Source organism: Ahaetulla prasina, chromosome 16 (assembly GCF_028640845.1).
Source record: "Ahaetulla prasina isolate Xishuangbanna chromosome 16, ASM2864084v1, whole genome shotgun sequence".
Lineage (NCBI taxonomy): Eukaryota > Metazoa > Chordata > Lepidosauria > Squamata > Colubridae > Ahaetulla > Ahaetulla prasina.
The window spans coordinates 4898179-4920314 of record NC_080554.1 but is presented as its reverse complement, the minus strand read 5'-3'; the positions used below and the strand labels follow the sequence as shown (position 1 = coordinate 4920314).

The following is a 22136-nucleotide window of genomic DNA, read 5'->3' as shown; positions in this document are numbered from 1 at the left end:
AGCCTTTCCCCCCCCCCCAAAAAAAATCGAGGCCTATAGTCAAAAAGGGATACCTTCCGTCTATTTTGAGGCCGGGGCTCGTGAAGGGTTAATCATCTCCCCGTACACGAAGCATAAAAGAGCTACTTCTAAAAAAAAAAACCGGAAACTACCAGTAAGAGGAGGGGGGAAAGATAGGCAGGGGAGGGACGCTCTGGCCTCGCCTCCTCTATGCTTCCTCAACTGGGAGGAGGAAGAGCCGGAAGTTCAGCAAACCAAGCATGTTTGCAGTGGAAGGAGAAGCCGGGATTCTTCGCCTGCTGAGCTCTCTCTTAGGGGAGCATTATTATTATTATTATTATTCGAGTGGGGGGCGATCCTAAGGACCGGCATCGGGTAAGCCTCGGTAAGGATCCACTGTTTAATGTTTGCAATTGCAAAGGACAGGTTTATATTTTGCAGAATTCATCCAGCCTTGGAATTGATCATTTTGCAAACAGAGCATTTGTTGTGTGGATGCATAATGTGGGGAGATGCATTGTTTTGTGTTTATTGCTTTTGTTGTACCTTGATGTTGTACCTTGATGAAGGTATCTTTTCTTTTATGTACACTGAGAGTGTATGCACCAAGACAGATTCCTTGTGTGTCCAATCACACTTGGCTAATAAAAATTCTATTCTATTTTATTCTATTCCTTCCTCCACCTCTCCTTCCTTCCTTTCTCTTTTTCCTTCCTTCCTTCCTTCCTCTCTCCTCTCCTCTCCTTTCCTCTATTCTCTTCTATGATTCTTGACGAAGGTATCTTTTCTTTTATGTACACTGAGAGCGTATGCACCAAGACAAATTCCTTGTGTGTCCAATCACACTTGGCCAATAAAAAAAAAAAATTCTATTCTATTCTAAATTCTATTGTGTACTTTTGTTGTGTACTGTGTCTTGGAGGTGGAGACCCCCTTTGAGAGCTGCGTGCAATGAATGAACTTTTCATTTTAATGCATGTGCCATTGGGGTGCGTTCAGAAGTGGCAATGAAGTTATTCTAAAGTCTGAATTGCAAACCGAGCATCAGTGATTCAGGATTGCAAACTGAGCATTGTAATTCAGGATTGCAAACCGAGCGTTGCCATTCAGAATTGAGAATCGCTCGTTATAATAGCACAAACGTGCCTACCGTCCCTGTCCTATTGTTTTCTTTCATTATATCCAATTAATATAGTTATTACATGCTTATGCTTACATATATATATATATATATATATATATATATATGCTTATATATTATATAGTTACTGTCATGCTTATGCTTATATATAGTGTTGTGACAAAATAAATAAATAAATAAAATAAATAATTTAGGATTGGGAATCACTCGTTATAATTCAGGATTGCCAATCGCTCGTTATAATTCAGGATTGCCAATCGCTCGTTATAATTGTAAGTAATTTTAAATGGGGTTTTAGTTTTTTGTATTAGTTTTTTAAATATTTTGGCCATTATTTATATAAATTTTAGTCTGTTTTTAATGTGTATTTATTGTATCTTTTAAATTGGCTGTTAACCACCCTGAGTCCTTCGGGAGAAGGGTGGTATACAAATGCAATAAATAAATTAAAAAAAAAAATTAGGATTAGGAATCACTCGTTATAATTCAGGATTGCCAATCCCGCGTTGCAGTTCAGGATTGCAAACCGAACCTTGCAATTCAGGATTGCCAACCGAGGCATTGGCAGTGCGCGGCATCCAAAGCGTGACGCCCCGGTTGCAAAGCCAGCCGTTGAGATTCAGCCTTGCAAAAAAAATTTGAGTTTTGCTGGTTAGGTTTTCTATCTAGGGAGGAAACCACAACGAGCGATTTTTTTTTAAAAAAAAAAAAATTCAAATGGATGATCAGATCTTGATCTTATTTTAAAGTTGACTCTGGGCGGGTGGAGGAGTAATTTTTATTTAGTAATTTTTTTTTTATAAGGATAGGTCGTGCTCGAATTATTGCCACTGTTGAGGCTAAAATGTCTGCTACTAAGTGAGACAGTTGTTAAGTGTTTTATGACCTTCCTTCCCACAGCTGTTAAGTGAATCACTGCAGTTATTAACTTAGCAACACGGTTGCAAATAAATTTGGCTTTCCCTTTGACTTTGCTTCCCCACCAAAGGGGATCAGGGGACCAGTGCCCAGCCTCTGAATTGTGATCATGTGACCAAGTAGAGTGGTCGATTAAGTACTCTTTTAGATAACATTTGAGCTCTTGGTGTGTTGATGTTTGTTTATCCTTGCATATCAATTGGAAACTGGCTTGACAAAGCTTACAACACTTAAACTTTTTTGTTTGCTTATATTTACATGAAATGACCTCTGGGACTCTTTGGAAGTTTCTGGTACAAACACTTTCTTTTTGCCTCTGCAGGCATGTAAGCATTCAGAGTTTCCAACTGTGTTCAGACTAGGAAGGAAGGATGAAGTGGTTTTCTGGTCTAGAGAGGGCAACCTGGTCTACTCAGATATGGGACAGAGCATACGGCTTTCGCCGTTTGGCCCCCATCCAGGAGCCTTCGCAGGCAGTCACTTTCGCGACCAGCTGTTTTTTCTGTAGAATTTAAATTGGATGGTTTCCTTAACCTGCCCTTTTCCAACCTTGATAAAACTGTAGCAGTGATGACAAACCTTTTAGAGACCAAGTGCCCAAACTTCAAAACCCACTTATTTATCGCAGAAGTGCCAACACGCCAATTTAACCTGAATACTGAGGGAATAGAATAGAATAGAATAGAATAGAATAGAATAGAATAGAATAGAATAGAATAGAATATGGAAAGAAATAGAATAGAATAGAATAGAATTCTTTATTGGCCAAGTGTGATTGGACACACAAGGAATTTATCTTTGGTGCATAGGCTCTCAGTGTACATAAAAGACAAGATACCTTCATCAAGAATCATAAGGTACAACACTTAATGATAGTCATAGGCTACAAATAAGCAATCAGGAAACAATATCAATATAAATCATAAGGATACCAGCAACAAAGTTACAGTCATAAGTGGAAGGAGATGGGTGATGGGAACGATGAGAAGATTAATAGTAGTACAGTCTTAATAAACTATTTGACTGTGTTGAGGGAATTAATTGTTTAGCAGAGTGATGGCGTTCAGGAAAAAACTTTTATTTATTTTATTTATTTATTTTGTCACAACAATATATGTAACTATCATACAGAAAGGTTATATAGTATGTAAAGGTATAGAAGAAAAGAAAAACAATAGGACAGGAACGGTAGGCACGTTTGTGCGCTTATGCACGCCCCTTATGGTCCTCTTAGGAATGGGGTGAGGTCAAACTGTTGTGTCTAGTTGTTCTGGTGTGCAGGGCTCTATAGCGTCGTTTTGAGGGTAGGAGTTGAAACAGTTTATGTCCAGGATGCGAGGGATCTGTAAATATTTTCACAGCCCTCTTTTTGACTCGTGCGGTATACAGGGCCTCCATGGAAGGCAGGTTGGTAGCCATTGTTTTTTTCTGCAGTTCTGATTATCCTCTGAAGACTCTGTCTGTCTTGGTGGGCGTGTTGGGAGGTAAGACATATTCACTTAAGGACCGTGTCACTAACTTAAAAGCTGCAGTGATTCACTTAACAGCCTTGGCAAGAAACGTGATAAAATAGGGCAAAATTCCTTCAACGAACGTTCTCGCTTAGCAGCAGAAATTTGGGGTTCGGTTGCGATCATAAGCTGAGGGCTACCTGTAAATTTATTTATTTATTTTTAACACTGGGTGAGTTTTAACCTACCTCTCTCCTTGCCTTTTAAAGAGAACGATGTACGAGGAAGATATTTTCCTGGTAGGGGACACGCAGCAGTCTAGCTATGAAGAAAAGACAAAAAAGTCACAGAAGCGCAATCGAGAAGAACTGCGACAGTCAATTGCATCCTCTGGTCAGACATCGTATTCATCCCAGGATACAGAAGATTCTGGGACTAGTCGAAAAAAACATAAGAAGAAAAAATCCAGTTCGGAAACCTCTGATGCTTTCTGGGTCATCCCTGAGACTCAGCTGAACAATGAGTCCGAAATAAATAATTTTGTGCCTAAGAAGAAGAAAAAGAAGATGAAACACAGAGGTAAACGTGGTAGTGATGACGAGTGCTGGAGCCCATCAACTCCACAACAATCCAGTCGACTGTCCTCTAAAAAGGCTTTGAAAAACGGGGATGACGGTGTTGTTGTTGATGAGTGTTGGAGCCCATCGACTCCCCAAAAATCCAGTCAACTCTCATCCAAAAAGGCTTTGAAAAACGGGGATGACTGTGTTGTTGGTGATGAGTGTTGGAGCCCATCAACTCCCAAAAAATCCAGTCAACTGTCCTCCAAAAAGGCTTTGAAGAATGGAGGTGACCGTGTTGTTGGTGATGAGTGTTGGAGCCCATCAACTCCCCAAAAATCCAGTCAACTCTCATCCAAAAAGGCTTTGAAAAATGGAGGTGACTGTGTTGTTGGTGATGAGTGTTGGAGCCCATCAACTCCCCAAAAATCCAGTCAACTGTCCTCCAAAAAGGCTTTGAAAAATGGAGGTGACCGTGTTGTTGGTGATGAGTGTTGGAGCCCATCAACTCCCAAAAAATCCAGTCAACTGTCCTCCAAAAAGGCTTTGAAAAATGGAGGTGACCGTGTTGTTGGTGATGAGTGTTGGAGCCCATCAACTCCCAAAAAATCCAGTCAACTGTCATCCAAAAAGGCTTTGAAAAATGGAGGTGACCGTGTTGTTGGTGATGAGTGTTGGAGCCCATCAACTCCCCAAAAATCCAGTCGACTGTCCTCCAAAAAGGCTTTGAAAAACGGGGATGACCGTGTTGTTGGTGATGAGTGTTGGAGCCCATCAACTCCCAAAACATCCAGTCGACTGTCCTCCAAAAAGGCTTTGAAAAATGGAGGTGACCGTGTTGTTGGTGATGAGTGTTGGAGCCCATCAACTCCCAAAACATCCAGTCAACTGTCCTCCAAAAAGGCTTTGAAAAATGGAGGTGACCGTGTTGTTGGTTGATGGTCATCGGTCATCTCACAAGAAGAAGAAAAGGAAACGAAGGGAGGCTGTCTATGTCCCTGCGAAAGAGAAGGCTGAGGCCACAAGGTCACAGAGAGAAGATCAGGTGGACCTTGACCAAACGATAGACACGCAGATGGATCTCTTTGCCTCCTCGCCTTTATCCTTCTCAGAGGGACCTCAAGGGGACCTTCTTCTCCCAAGGGATGGTCAAGAGGGAGGCCCTTGTCCCGCCGCTGAGGATTCTGATGCTACTCAGGTGGACCTGGAGATGGAAGGAACATCAGGTGGAGACCATGAAGAGAAGCATCCTCCATCACCGTCAAAATTGCCCACCTCGGAAGTTAACACCAAGTAAGCACATCTAGTACCTCTTAAATTGTCCTCATCTAGATTAGAAGAGATGATAGAACTTTTGGGATTGGAAGGATGTCTTTGGGGAGTTTGTGGTGTGATGAAGAAGATGGTGGACTTTAGTTTCATCTGCCCCACTCACGTTGATGAAAGTTTTGGAGTTTTTGCTCTGGAACTTATCTGTATTGTATGAAGCTTGTATTGTATTGCACACTTTCAATAAATAGCAATGCCCAATTTTGATCTCCCAACAGATTGGGTCAATCTCGAACTGGTCGGAAGCGCCGAGCTACACGCAAGCCGCCCCCTTCCGAAACAAGTTCTGAAGAGGAGGATGTTTATGATCTGGATAAGGAACAACTGGAGAATGCCAGAAAAGAACTAGAGGAATTCATCCCTCGAGCGAAGACTCTGTCGGACTCTGCAATCAGGCAGCTGGCCGCACGAGATCTATCCAGGTTTAAGGAGCTGAAGAAAAAAGGTGAAACGTTACCGTTGTGAATGCAATAGTAAAAGTAATCCAGTTATTTTTACCAGGGAGGAGGCAGATCGAATAAGAGAAGAGGGGAAAATAGGAACTTCAGTCTGTAAAATGTGATGATGGGGGAAATTCTGATTTAACGGACTCTGATTTAGCGGACTTTGCATGTGCAGGGCCTGATATTGCTCTGGACAATTTTAAATCAACTGAACGCTTGTAAACATTGGCAATTCAGGTCATAATTAACACTGAAATGAGTCTCTTTCTTTTTTTTTTCTCTTGTTTTTAAAACCTTAAACGTTAGAGAGTAAATAGAGTTAGAGTTGGATAACCATTTGTCTGAAGTGGTGTAGGGTTTCCTGCCTGGGCAGGGGGTTGGACTAGAAGACCTCCAAGGTCCCTTCCAACTCTGTTGTTGTTGTTGTTGTTGTTATTATTATATTAAATAGTCTCTAGGCAAGATTGCATGCATCCCAGCTTGTACCAAAATAATAGAATGTATTACTTAGGTCTTCTGATAATACAGGTCGTCCTCGACTTAGCGACCAGAATGGAAATCAAAACGTACGTTGCTGAGTGAGACGTTTGTTGAGTGAGTTTTGCCCCGTTCTGCGACCTTTCGTGCTACCGTTGTTAAAAGGTTCACCGCAGTTGTTACGTGATAACGTGGCGGTTTAGCGAATCTTAATCCCCCCCCCCACTGACTTTGTTCGTCTGAAGGTCGCAAAAGCCGATCGCGTGGCTCCCCGCCGATCACTGCGACCGTCATAAATAGGCGTCCGTTGGCAAGCCTGTGAATTTTGGTGAGTGCAACGGCCGTTAAGTGTGAAAAATGGACCCAGGTCCCTTTTTTTGCAGTGCCATCGTACGTTTGGTCGTAAGTGTTGTAAGTGGAGGACTACTTGTATATAGGAAAACTTTTTTTTAAAAAAAAAAAGGAAAAGAGGGCTGGCCGAAGATGAAACTAGCATTAAAAACTTTTCTAAATTGACCATGATTTCATTCTCCGATTTCCATTTTGCTGTCTTGCAGGCATGGCTGTGAAGTTCGGCGTGTTCTCCCAAGCGGAAAACAACATATTGATAGAAAACATGGAGGCATTTTTGGAAGAAAGTGGGATCGAGTCGGCCGAGAAGCTCCTGTTCACCGACCGGTTTCCAGAGGAACAAACCGAAATCAAGAGACTGAAATGCCAATATGCGTTTTGCGAAAGAATCGGTGAGTTTTTGCCGACTTGCTTCCCGGGAGGTCGGAAGGAACGCTCGTCCAAGATGTGCCCCCTTCGTATCGCAGGTCGTCCTCGACTTACAGCCACAGCTGAGAGGCCAACATTTCCGTTGCTAAGTGAAACAGGGTTGTTGTTTTTTTTTTTCGGGGGGCCCTTTCTTGCCACAGTCATTTAAGGAAATCCTTGCAGTTGTTAACCGTATTTTTCTGAGTATAAGACGCACCTTAGTTTTTGGGGAGGAAAATAAGAAAAAAGCTGATTGGCAGATGGATCGGCCTCCCAGAATACCCCCAATCAGATGTTTCCAGAGGTGAATTTTAGCAACAGGTTCCTTGGTTGTGAGCTCTGTGCCTTGCTTTTTTTGCTTTTTTTTTTCTGCCTCTGAAACTCTGTTTTAGAAAAAAACTTTTTTCTGCCCCGGAAACAACTTCAGAAAAAAAGCCTCTGGAGCTCTGTTTGGGAGCTTCTTTTCTGAAGCTCTGTTTGGGTTTTTTTTTTCTGAAGCTCCGTTTGGAGGCTTTTTTTCTAAAGCTCTGTTTGGAGGCTTTTTTTCTGAAGCTCTGTTTGGAGGCTTTTTTTCTGAAGCTCTGTTTGGAGGCTTTTTTTCTGCAGCTCCGTTTGGGGGCTTTTTTTCTGAAGCTCCGTTTGGAGGCTTTTTTTCTAAAACTCTGGGGGCTTCTTTTCTGAAGCTCTGTTTGGAGGCTTTTTTTCTGAAGCTCCGTTTGGAGGCTTTTTTTCTGAAGCTCTGTTTGGAGGCTTTTTTTCTGAAGCTCTGTTTGGAGGCTTTTTTCTAAAGCTCTGTTTGGGGGCTTCTTTTCTGAAGCTCTGTTTGGGGGCTTCTTTAGGCTTTTTTTCTGAAGCTCTGTTTGGAGGCTTTTTTTCTAAAGTTCTGTTTGGGGCTTTTTTTCTGAAGCTCTGTTTGGAGGCTTTTTTTCTAAAACTGTTTGGGGGCTTCTTTTCTGAAGCCCTGTTTGGAGGCTTTTTTTCTGAAGCTCCGTTTGGAGGCTTTTTTTCTGAAGCTCTGTTTGGAGGCTTTTTTTCTGAAGCTCTGTTTGGGGGCTTTTTTTCTGAAGCTCCGTTTGGGAGCTTCTTTTCTGAAGCTCCGTTTGGGGGCTTCTTTAGGCTTTTTTTCTGAAGCTCTGTTTGGAGGCTTTTTTTCTAAGCTCCATTTGGGGCTTTTTTCAGCCTCTGAAAAGCTGGATGGGGCTACATTCGGATTATAAAACGCAGCCAGATTTTCACCCTCTTTTCATACTCTGAAAAATGTGGTAAGTTAGTAAAACAGTATTTCTGGAAGTATTTCTGGACTTGTCAGAAGGTCGCAAAAGGGGATCACATGATTCCAGGGTGATTTTAGGCAGCGTAACTAGTATTATGAGATAAACCCAGGAGCAAAACACAGCTCACAGAGCCTTTAGATAAATAACAGTGGTTTTATCTACAGATAAATATTTAGAGACTTATAGGTGGTTAAATACCTAATCATATAGCTACGGACACAAGGAGAGCAATAAGATACACGAGAGAAAACATGAGAAGGCAGACGCCCTCTAATGGCTTCTCTTATATAGGCAGCTTCTTAAAGTGGCAGTAACCCTGCTGCCTCATTCTCATTGCATCAGTTTCCAGTTGCCTCTGCTTACAACCTCTCATCAGCTTCTAGCTCTTAAGTCTTCATACCCTGACACGAGGACACTGCGACCGTCATAAATACAAATCAATTGCCTTGCACCTGGATTTGGGTGACTCTAGGGATGCTTGCAACGGTCGTAAGTGTGAAAGAGAAAAAAACATTCAGTGCTGTTATGCCAAAGGTGTTTTTATTTTATTTTTTTCCGAGAGGCTTAACTGGACTTTTTTTTTTTTCTTTGAAGAGGTTTCGCTTCTCATCCGAGAAGCTTCTTCCGCTCTGAAGAAGAGAGGAGAAGAAGGCAGAGCTGAAGAAGCTTCTCGGATGAGAAGCGAAACCTCTTCAAAGAAAAACCAGAAAGTCCAGTTGCTTCTTAAAAAAAAATGACCACGGCCTGATGGACGACTTGAGAATCTCCATAGACTTTCAGTGCTGTGGTGACTTTAGTAACCGGTCACTAAATGAACGGTTGTAAGTCGAGGACTACCCTGCAATAATTGCGAAGACGTAATTCTGTGTCTTGTTTGTACGAGTTCTAACGTGGTTCTAACGCTTCCCGTCGTTTTTGTCCACAGCTCAGGGTATCGCTCGGCCCTGGAGACTCGTTTATTATCGAGCCAGGAAAATGTTCGATCCTCAGAATTATAACGGACGGTAAGGAGGAGAAAAAAAATAAAAAAATATTTTTTTTAATTAAAAAAGTTTTACAACAACAATTAAATTTTCCCCTCCCCCACCCCCCGGACTTCCCGGAGCAAACACAAGGTATAGTTCAATAAACAAACAGTCATACATTAAATTTTTAAAATCTAACACAATTACAATCCTTCTCTTTCACATAACTTGACTTCTTCCATTAAAATCAAAAACAACATCCTTCATTCAAAGGCAATCTGAAATTTCTTTTTATTTTGAATATAATCTGTTGGGTGGGAGCTTGGTTGTGCTCAGATTAGTCTGAGATAGATAGATAGATAAATAGATAGATAGATAGATAGATAGATAGATAGATAGATAGATAAAATATATTTCTATTGGCTTTAATTCTCCTGATGTCTTTTTTTAGATATACAAAGGAAGAAGAGAAAAAGCTCTTCAAATATCATGCCATGTACGGGAATAGGTGGAAAAAAATCTCGGAGCTTATGAACCGAAGCAGCCACTCAATCGCCTTGAAATATGCGCAGATGGTACAGCAGGGTAGGTTGATAGGTTGGATAACCATCTGACTGAGATGGTGTAGGGTTTCCTGCCTGGGCAGGGGGTTGGACTAGAAGGCCTCCAAGGTCCCTTCCAACTCTGTTGTTATGTTATGTTACGATATCTTTCTCCCCCCCACCCCAACCTTTCCTCCAACCCAACTTCTGAACTCCTTCTGAATTCTCTGCACAGGGAATCCTCAATTTACTAGGATTCATTTACCCTGTTTCCCCCCAAAATAAGACCTCCCCTGATAATAAGCCCAAATCGGGCTTTTGAGTGCGTGGCAATAAGGCCCAAGCGCTTATTTCACGGTTCAAAAAAAAAAAATGATCTTAATTTTCAGGGAGACACGGTAGTGGCCATTCAAAGTTACAACAGCACTAAAGCGATTTACGAGCGTTTTTCACAACCGTTGTAGCATCCCCGATGGTCACCGTGATCAGAATTCAAAGGCTTGGCAACTGGCATGTACTTAACGACTGTTGCAGCGTCCCGGGTGTGTGTGGGGGGGGGTTGTCACGTGATTCCTCTTGTGACCTTCGGACAAACCGAGTCAATGGGGAAGCCAGGTTCACTTCATGACCGGGCGACTGGTTTAATGACGGCGGCCGTTTGCTTAAACAGCCGTGGCGAGAAACGTCGTAAAACAGGGCAAAAGACCCTGATCGACTGTCTCGCTTAGCCACGAGAAAAGTTGGGGCCCCGAGGTCGTAAGTCGAGGACTAGCTGTGCCCTCGATTAGTTCTTGACAATAAAAAGAGTTTATCCCAGTTTTATCACCTTTGCTTTTCTTGAAAATCATTGAGTCGGATCTTCCCAAATCATCATCATCTTTTAATGACCCCATAATCTCTTGCGGGGTGGAGTCTGGGCAATTGAATGGAAGTGAGTGTTTACTGGCCAGATGCCCTTCCTGTTGCCAGTGCGGAGTTTTTTTAATCCAGCGGATATATAATTCTCATTCTGCCCGCAAAGAGAAATATCGGCCTCTACCTAGGATCAAACTTGCAGCCTCCTGATTGCGAGGCGGGAGCTCCACCTCTAGGCCACTGCCACCGCTTCTGTCGGATTTTTCTAAATGATGGCCTCTTTTTTTTTTCTTTATTTGCATTTATATCCCACCCTTCTCCGAAGACTCAGGGTGGCTTACACTATGTCAAGCAATAGTCTTCATCCATTTGTATATTATATACAAAGTCAACTTATTGCCCCCAACAATCTGGGTCCTCATTTTACCTACCTTATAAAGGATGGAAGGCTGAGTCAACCTTGGGCCTGGTGGGGCTTGAACCTGCAGTAACTGCAAGCAGCTGCTGTTAATAACAGACTGTCTTACCAGTCTGAGCCACCAGAGGCCCTCTTGTTCTCCATTGAGAATATCTCCTTTACACTTGTTCAACAAACCTTCCCCGAATTGTGCTCCATTCTTATCCTGACAACCGTCCTCTGTCTCTCTCTCTCTTGCTTTCTTGTGTGTCCGTGTGTCCATGTCCAAATATGTGCGCAGATTTCAACATTGGCCCTTGGACAAAAGAAGAGACTTCTAGACTCCTTCAAACGCTCAGAGATCTCCTGAAGACAAAAGTGAGGGGCTTGGATTCGGCCTTGGAGAACAGGGACACCAAGGGGGCGCTTACCCTCCTGCGAGAAAACCTCTACAAGAACATCGGCTGGATGAAAGTGGCAGCCCAGGTGAAGACCCGTAATTGGAGACAGTGTAAAAAGAAATGGTGAGCTTTCAGAGGAGAAGACGGGATCCGGGCACCAAGCAGGGATAGTGAGATTGTCCCCTGTTTCCTTCCTTCCTTCCTTCCTTCCTTCCTTCCTTCCTTCCTTCCTTCCTTCCTTCCTTCCTATCTATCTATCAAATGTGTGAACAGTGTGGCATACATCTAATACAAATATAACTAGTACAATTACTCGTAGTTATTACATTCAATCAACGTACGTATTTCTAATAATGATTCACAGTTATAATAAGTTGCAATCCATCGTTGTTCAATTATTCTATGTTTTCCTTACGGTCACTTCGATTTTATATAATAAAATCGTATATATTATATAACAGTGTCTAGACTAACATTCCCCCTTCTCTTATTTCCGTCGCTTATTCTAACTTTTAATCGTGTCGCCTTTTACTGAAAAACATTTTCTTTCTATCCTACCTAACTTCTAATCGTGCCACCTACCTTAAAAGAAAAGAAGAGAAGAGAAAGAGAGAGAAAAGGAAAAGCAAATCAGAACGACAGACGAAATCATCTATCCATCATCTCTTGCCTGCTTTAATACTTTAGTTGCTATGCTTTTTTAAATTTGCTTCCCACATTCTTCTGTAGAATCTTTATCTCTATAACTGCTCCTTGACTATTCAATCCAGGTATTTCTGCCATCTCTACCCTCTTTCACAGCCTAATTTTCCAAGATTTCTACCCAGGCCCCTATCACCCTTTCAAATGTATCTTCCAACCCTTTTAATAAATTTTCCCCCTGGTTTAATTCATCAATCCCTGTTGTTTCCATTGTTGTCTCCTCCTTGTCTTCGTTTTCTCCCTGTTTCCTTTCTAATGTGCATTGATAACACCTTTTATCAAGATGGATGGCCATGTCGGTCCACAGACACTCAGAATTAGGAGGGAGTCTGCTAGCAAATTTTATAGCAAATTTTATTGAAGGGCATAAACTGTCAGGACAGGACTGACATCCTTACCTGGCAGGATTCCTCTCTGGATTTTGCATAGAGAAAGGGGCTGTAGAAGAAAGACAGGCAGAAAAACTGGAGGCGGCGTCAAGAGAGGAAGAAGCCTGGCATCGTCACGTTGCCACAAGTGGTTTTAAGTCTTGAATTCTGTTCATTCTTATCCGGCGCCAATTTAGTGTGGACTGTCAGTTGGTTAGATTCTCGTGTTGTGAGACGTGAGTAATAAATTGGTGTAATTGGAGCTTCGTGTCTGGGCCCGATCCATTTGCGCTTACTTACTACTGCTTGTAATAACTCGCATTTTCTTCCTTTTTTAAAGGATGTCGATCCTAACGAAGAGAATGTTGGGGAAATCGCCCCTCGACAGACTTAGCAACTTGCAGTTTAAGATCGACCTAATTGAAAGGTGCGAAAAAGAGTTATTTATTTCTATTTTTATTTAAAACAAACATGTTTTCAAGCAAGGGTGTATGGAATAGACAAATGGACGATTGGAGATACGCAGTTAAATGCTTGCGATAACGTTAACGGAAGATAAGAGTAGGAGATGGACGGATAGCCATTCCGTCTTGGATAACCCTTTTTTAAGTTTGAAGTATTAATAAAGGCTTATTTTGCGAATTTCAGATTGTATGAATTGAACGTTGCAGACACCAATGAAATAGACTGGGAGAACATCGCTGGCGTTATTGGGTAAATAGCTAGAATTAAGTCTCGAGGAATCTGTATAAGCTTAGTGGAATAATTTTACGGCTGTCACAGACTAACATCACAAATAAAAAGCATTTTTTTAAAAAAAATATTTTTTTAAAAAAAAAGACAAGATAACATTTGACAATTGGTGGTGGATTGTCGGTAGGTAGTCAGTCTATTGAATTTTGCAGACCGTGTGGCCAAATTTAGCCCCACATGGAGACAGACCATAGCTAGTCCTCAACTTACGACCCTAATTGAGCCCAAAATTTCCGTTGCTGAGTGAGACATTTCTCCAGTGAGTTTTTCCCCCTTCCGTTTTACGACTTTTCTTACCATCGTTGTTAAGTGGGTCACTGCAGTCGATCAATTAGTTAACCTGGCCGTTAAGTGAACCTGGCTTTGCTTTGTCGCAGAAGGGGTTGATGTGACACACACACACAAACCCCAGGACGCAGCAACGGTCATAAGTATGAACCAGTTGCTAAGCGGCCCAGATTTTGATCACAGGGGAAGGCGTCGAAGGTTGTAACTGCGAAAAAACGGTCATCGGTCACATTTTTCAGTGCCGTTGTAACTTCGAGTGGTCACTAAATGAATTGTTGTAAGTCAAGGACTACCTACCTGTGCATTGGACTGGTCGGAGAAGGGCAATTGTATGTAAAAAACGAGATGGCTGCTTCCCAGGTATATTATCAGGTGAGGAGTTACAGGGTGGGTCTCTCAGCCGTGATAGAAGGTATAGTATGGTAGAATGTAAGGTGTAACTTACAGGATTGGTGCTGTTTTGTTGTATCTAGAGCAGGAGTGACTACTCTCTGTGTAGGGACCACAGATAGTACACCACCACTTACAAGGGGCTTCTCATTCACCTGCCTGCACGCAGCTGATGAATATGTCACCAATATGTCCAGTTTGGACTGGTGATTAGAAACCTGGGAGTTCTAGTTCTGCCTTAGGCATGAAAGCTGGCTGGTCGATTTTGGGCCAATCACCAGGAGAGGGTGAGTTCTAGTTCTGCCTTAGGCATGAAAGCTGGCTGGTTGATTTGGGCCAATCACCAGGAGAGGGTGAGTTCTAGTTCTGCCTTAGGCATGAAAGCTGGCTGGTTGATTTTGGGCCAATCATCAGGAGAGGGTGAGTTCTAGTCCCGGTTAGGTGTGAAAGTTGGCTTGGGTGATTTTGGGCCAATCGCCAGGAGACGGTGAGTTCTAGTTTTGCCTTAGGCATGAAAATTGGCTGGGTGACGTTGGGGCAATCATCAGGAAAGGGTGCGTTCTAGTCTTGCTCTTGGGTGTGAAAATTGGCTGGGTGACACTGGGCCAATCGCCAGGAGAGGGTGAGTTCTAGTCCTGCCCTAGGCATGAAAGCCAGCTGGGTAACTTTGGGCCAATCATCAGGTGAGTTCTGGTATCAAATTAAAGCATGAAAGTTGGCTGGGTCAATTTTGGGCCAATCACCAGGAGAGGGTGAGTTCTAGTTGCTCTGAGGGGAAAAGAGGAGCAGGAAAGAATATTAGGTGTAAAAAATATTATTTTTTACAAATAACCTTGAGTTATTTGTAAAAAAAAGAAAGAAAGGTGAGATATAAATAAATCTTCAAACTGTCACTCAAGAATGGACGTTAAGTGAAGGGCTACCTGGAATTACTCCCTGGGAACTCTGAAAATTGCAATCCATCTCACCAGGGTAGGATCACGGCCGAAATTATTCTTCTTTTCGTCCATCTGCTAGCCGCCTTGTGACTTTTCTCGGCCTTTCTCATTCTCTCCTCCCAGAAACGTTCCTCCGGATTACGTCCAAAGCAGATATTATCAAATCAAATCATTATATGTTCCTTTTTGGTATCAAAAGACTTTCCCAGGTGAGTTTCTTTGGATCCTGTTGTCAACTCGCAACGGCATCCCTGGTTTTCTTTCGAGTTGCCATAGGCCGGGGGTGAGGGGAGGATGGGATACTGGCGAAACTGCCCAGCAGCCAAAGACAGATGCACATTCCACGCCTATCTCCCTCAAGGCTGTATCCCAGGGATACCTACAGCAGTCGAAGGGGAGTGAGCTCTACAACCGTTCGGCAAATGTGATTGATGTCACACCCTGGGGGGGGGGGCGGGGGAGAATTTACGCTTCATGATTGAAGCGTAAATTATGTAGGGTCAGAGCTGGCTTCACTTGGGAATGTGCCGACATGAAGCTCCTAATAAATAACTGGATTTTTTGTGTGTGAAGCTTGGCTCGGAACCGCGACACCTGTCCTTAATTCCTGCAAAAAAAAGCAGACAGAAATTCGATGGGTTGAACGGAAATTTCCTCTTTCTGTCTTCTGCCGGCTAGCAGTTGTGCTTGCAGGATGGTGTGCAAACTTTCAAGGCCCCGTAGCTAAAATATGGCCAAGAGACTCGCGGTGATGCATTCCGGATCCTCGTTTTGTTCTCTTATTTGGAATTTTATGGAAATTATCGTCGCTACGCGGGAAAAACAGATGGTTGGGGGGGCTAGTCCTTGACTTACCTTGGCCACAATTGAGCCCATAATGTACGTTGCACAGTGAACCGTTTGTTAAATGAGCTTTATTCCGTTTTACGACCTTTCTTGCTGCGGTTGTTAAGTGAGCAACGGGGTTGGGAAGCTGGCTTCCCCATTGACATTGTTTGGCAGAAGGGCATCACGTGACCCCGGGACATTGCCAACGTCATAAACACGAAACGGTGGACAAGCCTCTGAATTTCGATCCCCTCACGGTGGAGAACGCTGGTGAGCGTGAAAAACGGTCAGGAGTCGAGCTTTTTTCCAGCGCTGTGTCGCTAAATGAACGTATTTAAGATGAGGACTGCCTGTACTTTTATGATAAGCCCCATTAACGAAATTTTGCAGGTCTGAAAGTCCAGGTTTCCCACCGTCTTTACGGCCTGAGAATTTTTCTATTCCGCTTTTCTCTGTCCGTTATACAGCTTTGGGCTTAGCCGTCTCTTATCTGACCATTTTCGAAGGCCGCGTCTTCCCGCTCGGTCTTCCGAGATAGTTCTCCCGTATTTCCTGTACAGTTGGGTCCCAGGTGGGTCCTGTTTTCAGACTCCTCCTCCCTCCTTTGGGAGCTCCTCCACGCCGTTGACCAAAATGTCGGTTTCTTCCCTTAGAAATTATCGACTACCTGTTTGAAGAGACGCTGCCCGAGTTGAAGGAAACCCTGGAGAAGCTGGCCGCAAGACAGCGGAGCACGCAGGAGGAGAAGAGTTGCAAAAAGGCCTTCCTGTTCGAGGACATTTTTTACGATATTCTGGAATATCAGGAGTTAAACTCGGACGACGGCAGCGACGAAGAAACCGGAGAACCAAGTCAGGCCAATGACTGATGTTCTTACCCAGTTCCTTCACGAACGACAGGAAGCAGGAGACGGGGACTTCCTGCCTATTGCGGAACGGGAAAAGACCGCCGGCAGGGGGCGGGGGCGGGGGGAGAGATTCTCCTTGACTTCCTGCCTTTTTATTTTTAGAGAGGAAAATAATATATAAATCTATTCAGCCTTTTTGTGGGTGCTGCTGCTGCTGCTTCGGGGTGTTCAGAAGAACTTTGGGTTCTACAGAAGACGAAAACAATTTTTATTATTATTATTTTTTTTGCCCATTATTATTTCCCACGGTAGATTCTCCATTGCTGGCAAATGGATTTGCAACACATGGCACATCCCCCCCCCCAAAAAAAGGGGATGGGGGGCTAGGAAACCCCCAAAGGGACCCTAGAGCAGATAGATATTCAGTCATTTGGAAAAGGATTCCGTTCTGACCCAGCTCCCTAAACACGACAAACCCTCTGTAGTTGAAGCAATGCTTCCTTTATTAGGAGCTCCAGCAAAAAGTTTCTTTTTCACTGCAGGCTAACAATAGGTTGTCTGCCAAATCTATTCATCTCCACCCCCTGCCTTTTATCCCCAGAGCTAGGGTAAGGCTTCGCTAGCTGCGGTGGCTCTTCCGTCCCAAGGACCGGCCCATAGATTTCCACTGCTCTCCTCTCCTCTGCTTTCTGTGCATCCGCGCGTCAGGCACTGGACCCAGCTGTTCCTCCTCTTCCTCATCAGCCACCTCCAGACCTGGAGGCTGTTGACTCTCCGTCCGAGGGCTGACGGGCTGCCCAGGGTCCGCCTCTGTTTCCCTCTCGCTGCCAGCTCCATTCCCACTTTCCCACTCGGAGCTCTCAGGTTGCCTTGATGCTGACCCTGACTCCCACGCCTCCTTCTCCTCCTCCTCCTCCTCCTCTGGAGGGACCCAGCGGCCGACAGGCCACAACAGAAAATCTCAGGGACCGCAAATGATGTAAGCAGCTTCTCTTGATCCAGAGAGATGCCAGTTGTCAGCCCGCGTTAACGTTCTACATTAATCCTTAACTCTCCTTAGAGCAGGGGTGTCAAACTCGAGGCCTGGGGGGATCCGGATCTGGCCCATGGGGTACTTAGATCTGGCCCAGGAGGGGGGGGCACACTGGAAACAGTGAAGGACTGGCCCATGGTATCTGCCAGCGAAAACGGAGCTCGGGAGAGCCGCCCGCGGCCCTCGCAAACTTTGTTTTCGGCTGCCACGGCCCCTTGCAACCCTCTACGGGTGAAAACAGAGCTCGGGTTAGGGTTAGGGAGCCCATTTTCACAGGCAGAGTCCTTGGGCCACCACAGTCGCCCCTGACACGAGTGACGTTGAGCTGGCCACGCCCCCCCCAAGGTCAAACACAACCCTGATGGGTCCCTCGGTGAAATCGAGTTTGACACCCCTGGTTTAGAGGAACGTCAGAATGTCTTCCACTCATCAGTCATTTCCCCCCCACCCCACAAGTGCCAAACTTCCCGGTCTTCCTTAAAAAGCCACCATCCCGGTTTCTCAAATCTGGTGGGATTTCAAACTTGCCCCGTCTTTTTTTTTTTTAAATGAGATTTTAATGAACTTTAAATGCAAGTTTTGAATGGGATGTTCCGGGACAGCCGCTCAGGGATTTTACGGCTGGTTCCAAGGTCACAGACAGACAAATGTTTATTCCCGCCCCCACCTGCAGACGATAAAGTTAATATTTTTTTTGGGCTGGGGACGATGTTTCAGGGACCAAAATACCCATCCTGGAAGAGATTGCACAGCCATTTTGTCTAGAACGGGATAGGATCTCCTGCTTGAGGGTTGGACTTCTGTTAATTCTAAATTTTGGATGTTCCTGTCTTGCCTCACTTAAATTCTGTTTCCAGAACCAGTTGGAAGCAGCAGATTTCTCCTGGAGATGTTTCAAAAAAAGTGGAGAAGATGATATATATATATATATATGTATGTATGTTTGTTTGTTTTCTGAGGTTTTCACGGGTGTTTGTATGTAGGTCTTTGGTTATTCAGGTTTTCTCCCACGTAAAATTGGAAGTGTCTTGGCGACGTTTCGAGGAAGTCTCATTCATCATCTTCAGGCTAGGTGTTTACAGCTTCGTGCTTCTAGGAGAAATGTGTGATCGCAGCTGTTTCTTTTAACTGCTAGTGGGGGTTTGAACTGATTGGTTGGGAGCTTGGCTGTGTTCTGATTGGATGGAGGTGTGTTCTGATTGGTTGGGGGTTTGGCTGTGTTCTGATTGGATGGTGGGGTTGGCTGTGCTCTGATTGGATGGGGGTGTGTTCTGTTTGTGGGGGGGGCAAATCCCATATTTGTTTTCATAGGTTTTCACGGGTATAGGTCTTGGCATATTTGGGTCTTTTTCCGTGTAAGGTTGAGAGTATCTTGGCAACGTTTCGACGAGGTCTCACTCATCATCTTCAGGCTGGTGCTTTCGGCTTCGTGTTTGTGTGAGCAAAGCTTTGCTCGCAATTGGTCCTAGAAGCATGAAGCAGTAAATACCAGCCTGAAGATGACGAATGAGACTTCGTCGAAACGTCGCCAAGACACTTCCAATTTTACGTGGGAGAAAACCCAAATAACCAAAGACCTACATACAAACACCCGCAAAAACCTACAAAAACAAATATAAACGTATGTATGTATGTATGTATGTTTTAAACATGGCATTCGTGGAGGGATAAAATCCTGAATTTCGCATTTTTTAATAGCAGAAGCGATCCTCGTTTTCCAGAAAAAGGCTAAAATGAAATGAGCTCTCCGTCTTCCTCATTGAAAACAGGGGATGTCTTTTTTTTTAGGTTCTTCCGGTGGTGCCTTCAAAAAAAAAAAAAAGTCGCTAAGTTTTTAAGTTCTCCGCGCAGGGAGGGGCTAATTTAGACTTTTGTCCAGTTCACACTCAGAAAGTAGAAGAATAGTGATTGCTAAAATTGCACAAGGCAATGAGGTTCTTCCAAGGTTGGGTCATTTCCCCACCCACCCCCAATTTTTTTGTCTTTTGGAATTTATAAAGGAATTTTATCAAAAGGGTTGTGTGTGTGTTTCTTTTCCCTGGTGGGTTCAAACTATTTGTACATGGGGTTTTCATTAAAATTCTTGTTTAAAAAAAATAAAATAAAATAATCAAAATCTACTTTGAAACAGTTTCATCTTTGATCCTTTGTCGTTTTCTTGGTAAATGCCTCCAGAGCTCTGGTATTTATTTATTTATTTATTTATTTATTTAATCACATTTTTATACCGCCCTATCTCCCAAGGGACTCAGGGCGGTTTACAACCTATTAAAACACAAATACACAAATATAAATACAAAATAAAACACTAATTAAAAAACTTATTAAATAAGGCCAAATTTAAAATAATTAAAATAATAAAACCCCATTAAAAACTAAACTAAAATTAAAATCCTAGCCCAGTCCTGCGCAAATAAATAGATGTGTCTTAAGCTCGCAGCGAAAGGTTCGAAGGTACCTAGGGCCTTCTTGATAGCCCCAAACTGCTCTTGCAAGGTCAAATAAATAAATAAATAAATGATGCCAAATGACTAGCCCTGCTATTTTTCCAATTACCGTATTTTTCGGATTATAAGACACTCCAGACTATAAGACGCACCTACCTTTTGGGGGGAGAAAACAAGGGGGAAAAATCTACCTCTGCCTCCCAGCAATTTTCCTCCTTGCAGCAAACAGCCAGCCACCAGTTTCAGTTTCAGCACACAGCCTGATTAGCATAAGAAAAATCTGCCTCTGCTTCCCAGCGATTTGCCTCCTTGCAGCAAACAGCCCTGTTTCAGTTTCAGCACAGCCTGATTAGTACAAGGAAGAGAAGAAGAAAAATCCACCTCCCAGCAATGTGTTTTCTTGCAGCAAAAAGCAAAACGGGACGTGCAAAGGTGGCAATTCCTGCAGCCTGAAACAGCTGATGGTCGGGAGGCGGATCCAACCGACAAATCAGCTGCTTGGGCTAATCAGGCGGTGCTGAAGCTGAAACGGGCTGTTTGCTGCAAGGGAGAAAACTGCTGGGACACAGGCCAAAGGGTGGGGGCCGGTGGGTGGGCGGGGCTACATTCGGCATATAAGACGCACCCAAATTTTCACCCTCTTTTACCGGGGGGTGGGGGGAGTCCGTCTTATAGTCCAAAAAATATGAAGGGTTTCCTTTAATCGTAAGTTTCTCTTTTTTCTTTCTTTCATTTCTTTAAAACTTTGTTTTTGTTTTTTTGCATTTATATCCCGCCCTTCCCCGAAGACTCAGGGCAGCTTACACTATGTTAGCAATAGTCTTCATCCTATTTGTATATTTATTTACAAAGTCAACTTATTGCCCCCAACAATCTGGGTCCTCATTTTATTTACCTTATAAAGGATGGGAGGCTGAGTCAACCTTGGGCCTGGTGGGACTAGAACCTGCAGTAATTGCAGGCAGCTGCTGTTAATAACAGACTGCATTAGCAGTCTGAGCCACCAGAGGCCCCTTTGTGTTCTAGTCCTGCCTTAAGTCTGAAAACCGGGTTGGGTGACTCGCTCCCAGCCCAACCAACCAACCAACCTCGCACGGTCATTGCGGTTCCTTGCGGGGGAAAAAGAGAACGAGGAAGGCGCATTAGACTGGCTCACCACTTTGCCTTACAAAATAATCAACTTTTATCGTCTACTTAATTTACTTAGATAAAGGCGCCACCCCATTTAGAATAGAATAGAATAGAATAGAATTTTTATTGGCCAAGTGTGATTGGACACACAAGGAATTTGTCTTGGTGCATACACTCTCAGTGTACATAAAAGAAAAGATACGTTCATCAAGGTACAACATTTACAACACAATTGATGATCAATATATCAATATAAATCATAAGGATTTCCAGCAACAAGTTACAGTCATACAGTCATAAGGGGAAGGAGATGGGTGATGGGAACTGTGAGACGATTAATAGTAGTGCAGATTCAGTAAATAGTCTGACAGTGTTGAGGGAATTATTTGTTTAGCAGAGTGATGGCCTTCGGGGAAAAAACTGTCCTTGTGTCTAGTTGTTCTGGTGTGCAGTGCTCTATAGCGTTGTTTTGAGGGTAGGAGTTGAAACAGTTTATGTCCAGGATGCGAGGGATCTGCAAATATTTTCATATTTAGGAAAAAAGTGCAAACTTGACAAGTAGAGATGATACTCGTGCAAGGAAAAGAGAGAAGGATGCACACTAAGGGTATTCATTGCGTGTTTCTCCCTCCACCCCCCCTCCAGCCCTTAAAAAGGAAGGGGATCCACCTAGACAAGCTGGCCTCTTGCTCCAAAGCCAGCAAGGCGGATCCAGAGTTAAATTCTATTTACAAGCCTGCGGTTGGCCGGCATTGCTGGTAGCCAAGATGCTTTTGTGCACTTTCAGTTGGGATGGAGGTTGCTAGCAGAACTCTGTTAGCATTCTGGTTGCTATAACAACCAGCCTGTCCATTCCTGGGATGGGGAGGGGGGGCTGGCAACTGAATCGGAAGGACGTG

General features: G+C 43.6%; 2 protein-coding genes across 2 annotated transcripts; both read left to right on the top strand.

Annotated features, from left to right (window-relative positions):
• The first annotated feature begins 245 nt into the window (after positions 1-245).
• LOC131186209 (uncharacterized) lies at positions 246-5009 on the top strand. The gene is made up of 2 exons (XM_058159562.1): positions 246-385; positions 3780-5009. Exon 2 carries the CDS (start codon positions 3786-3788, stop codon positions 5007-5009), a length of 1224 nt encoding a protein of 407 aa, XP_058015545.1. The 5' UTR covers positions 246-385; positions 3780-3785.
• On the top strand, positions 5009-19779 carry TTF1 (transcription termination factor 1). The gene is made up of 10 exons (XM_058159463.1): positions 5009-5363; positions 5618-5844; positions 6877-7062; positions 9278-9356; positions 9769-9902; positions 11413-11635; positions 12923-13009; positions 13231-13296; positions 15075-15160; positions 16433-19779. The coding sequence occupies exons 1-10, from the start codon at positions 5146-5148 to the stop codon at positions 16645-16647; spliced, it is 1521 nt and encodes a 506-aa protein (XP_058015446.1). The 5' UTR covers positions 5009-5145; the 3' UTR covers positions 16648-19779.
• The last annotated feature ends 2357 nt before the right edge of the window (positions 19780-22136 follow it).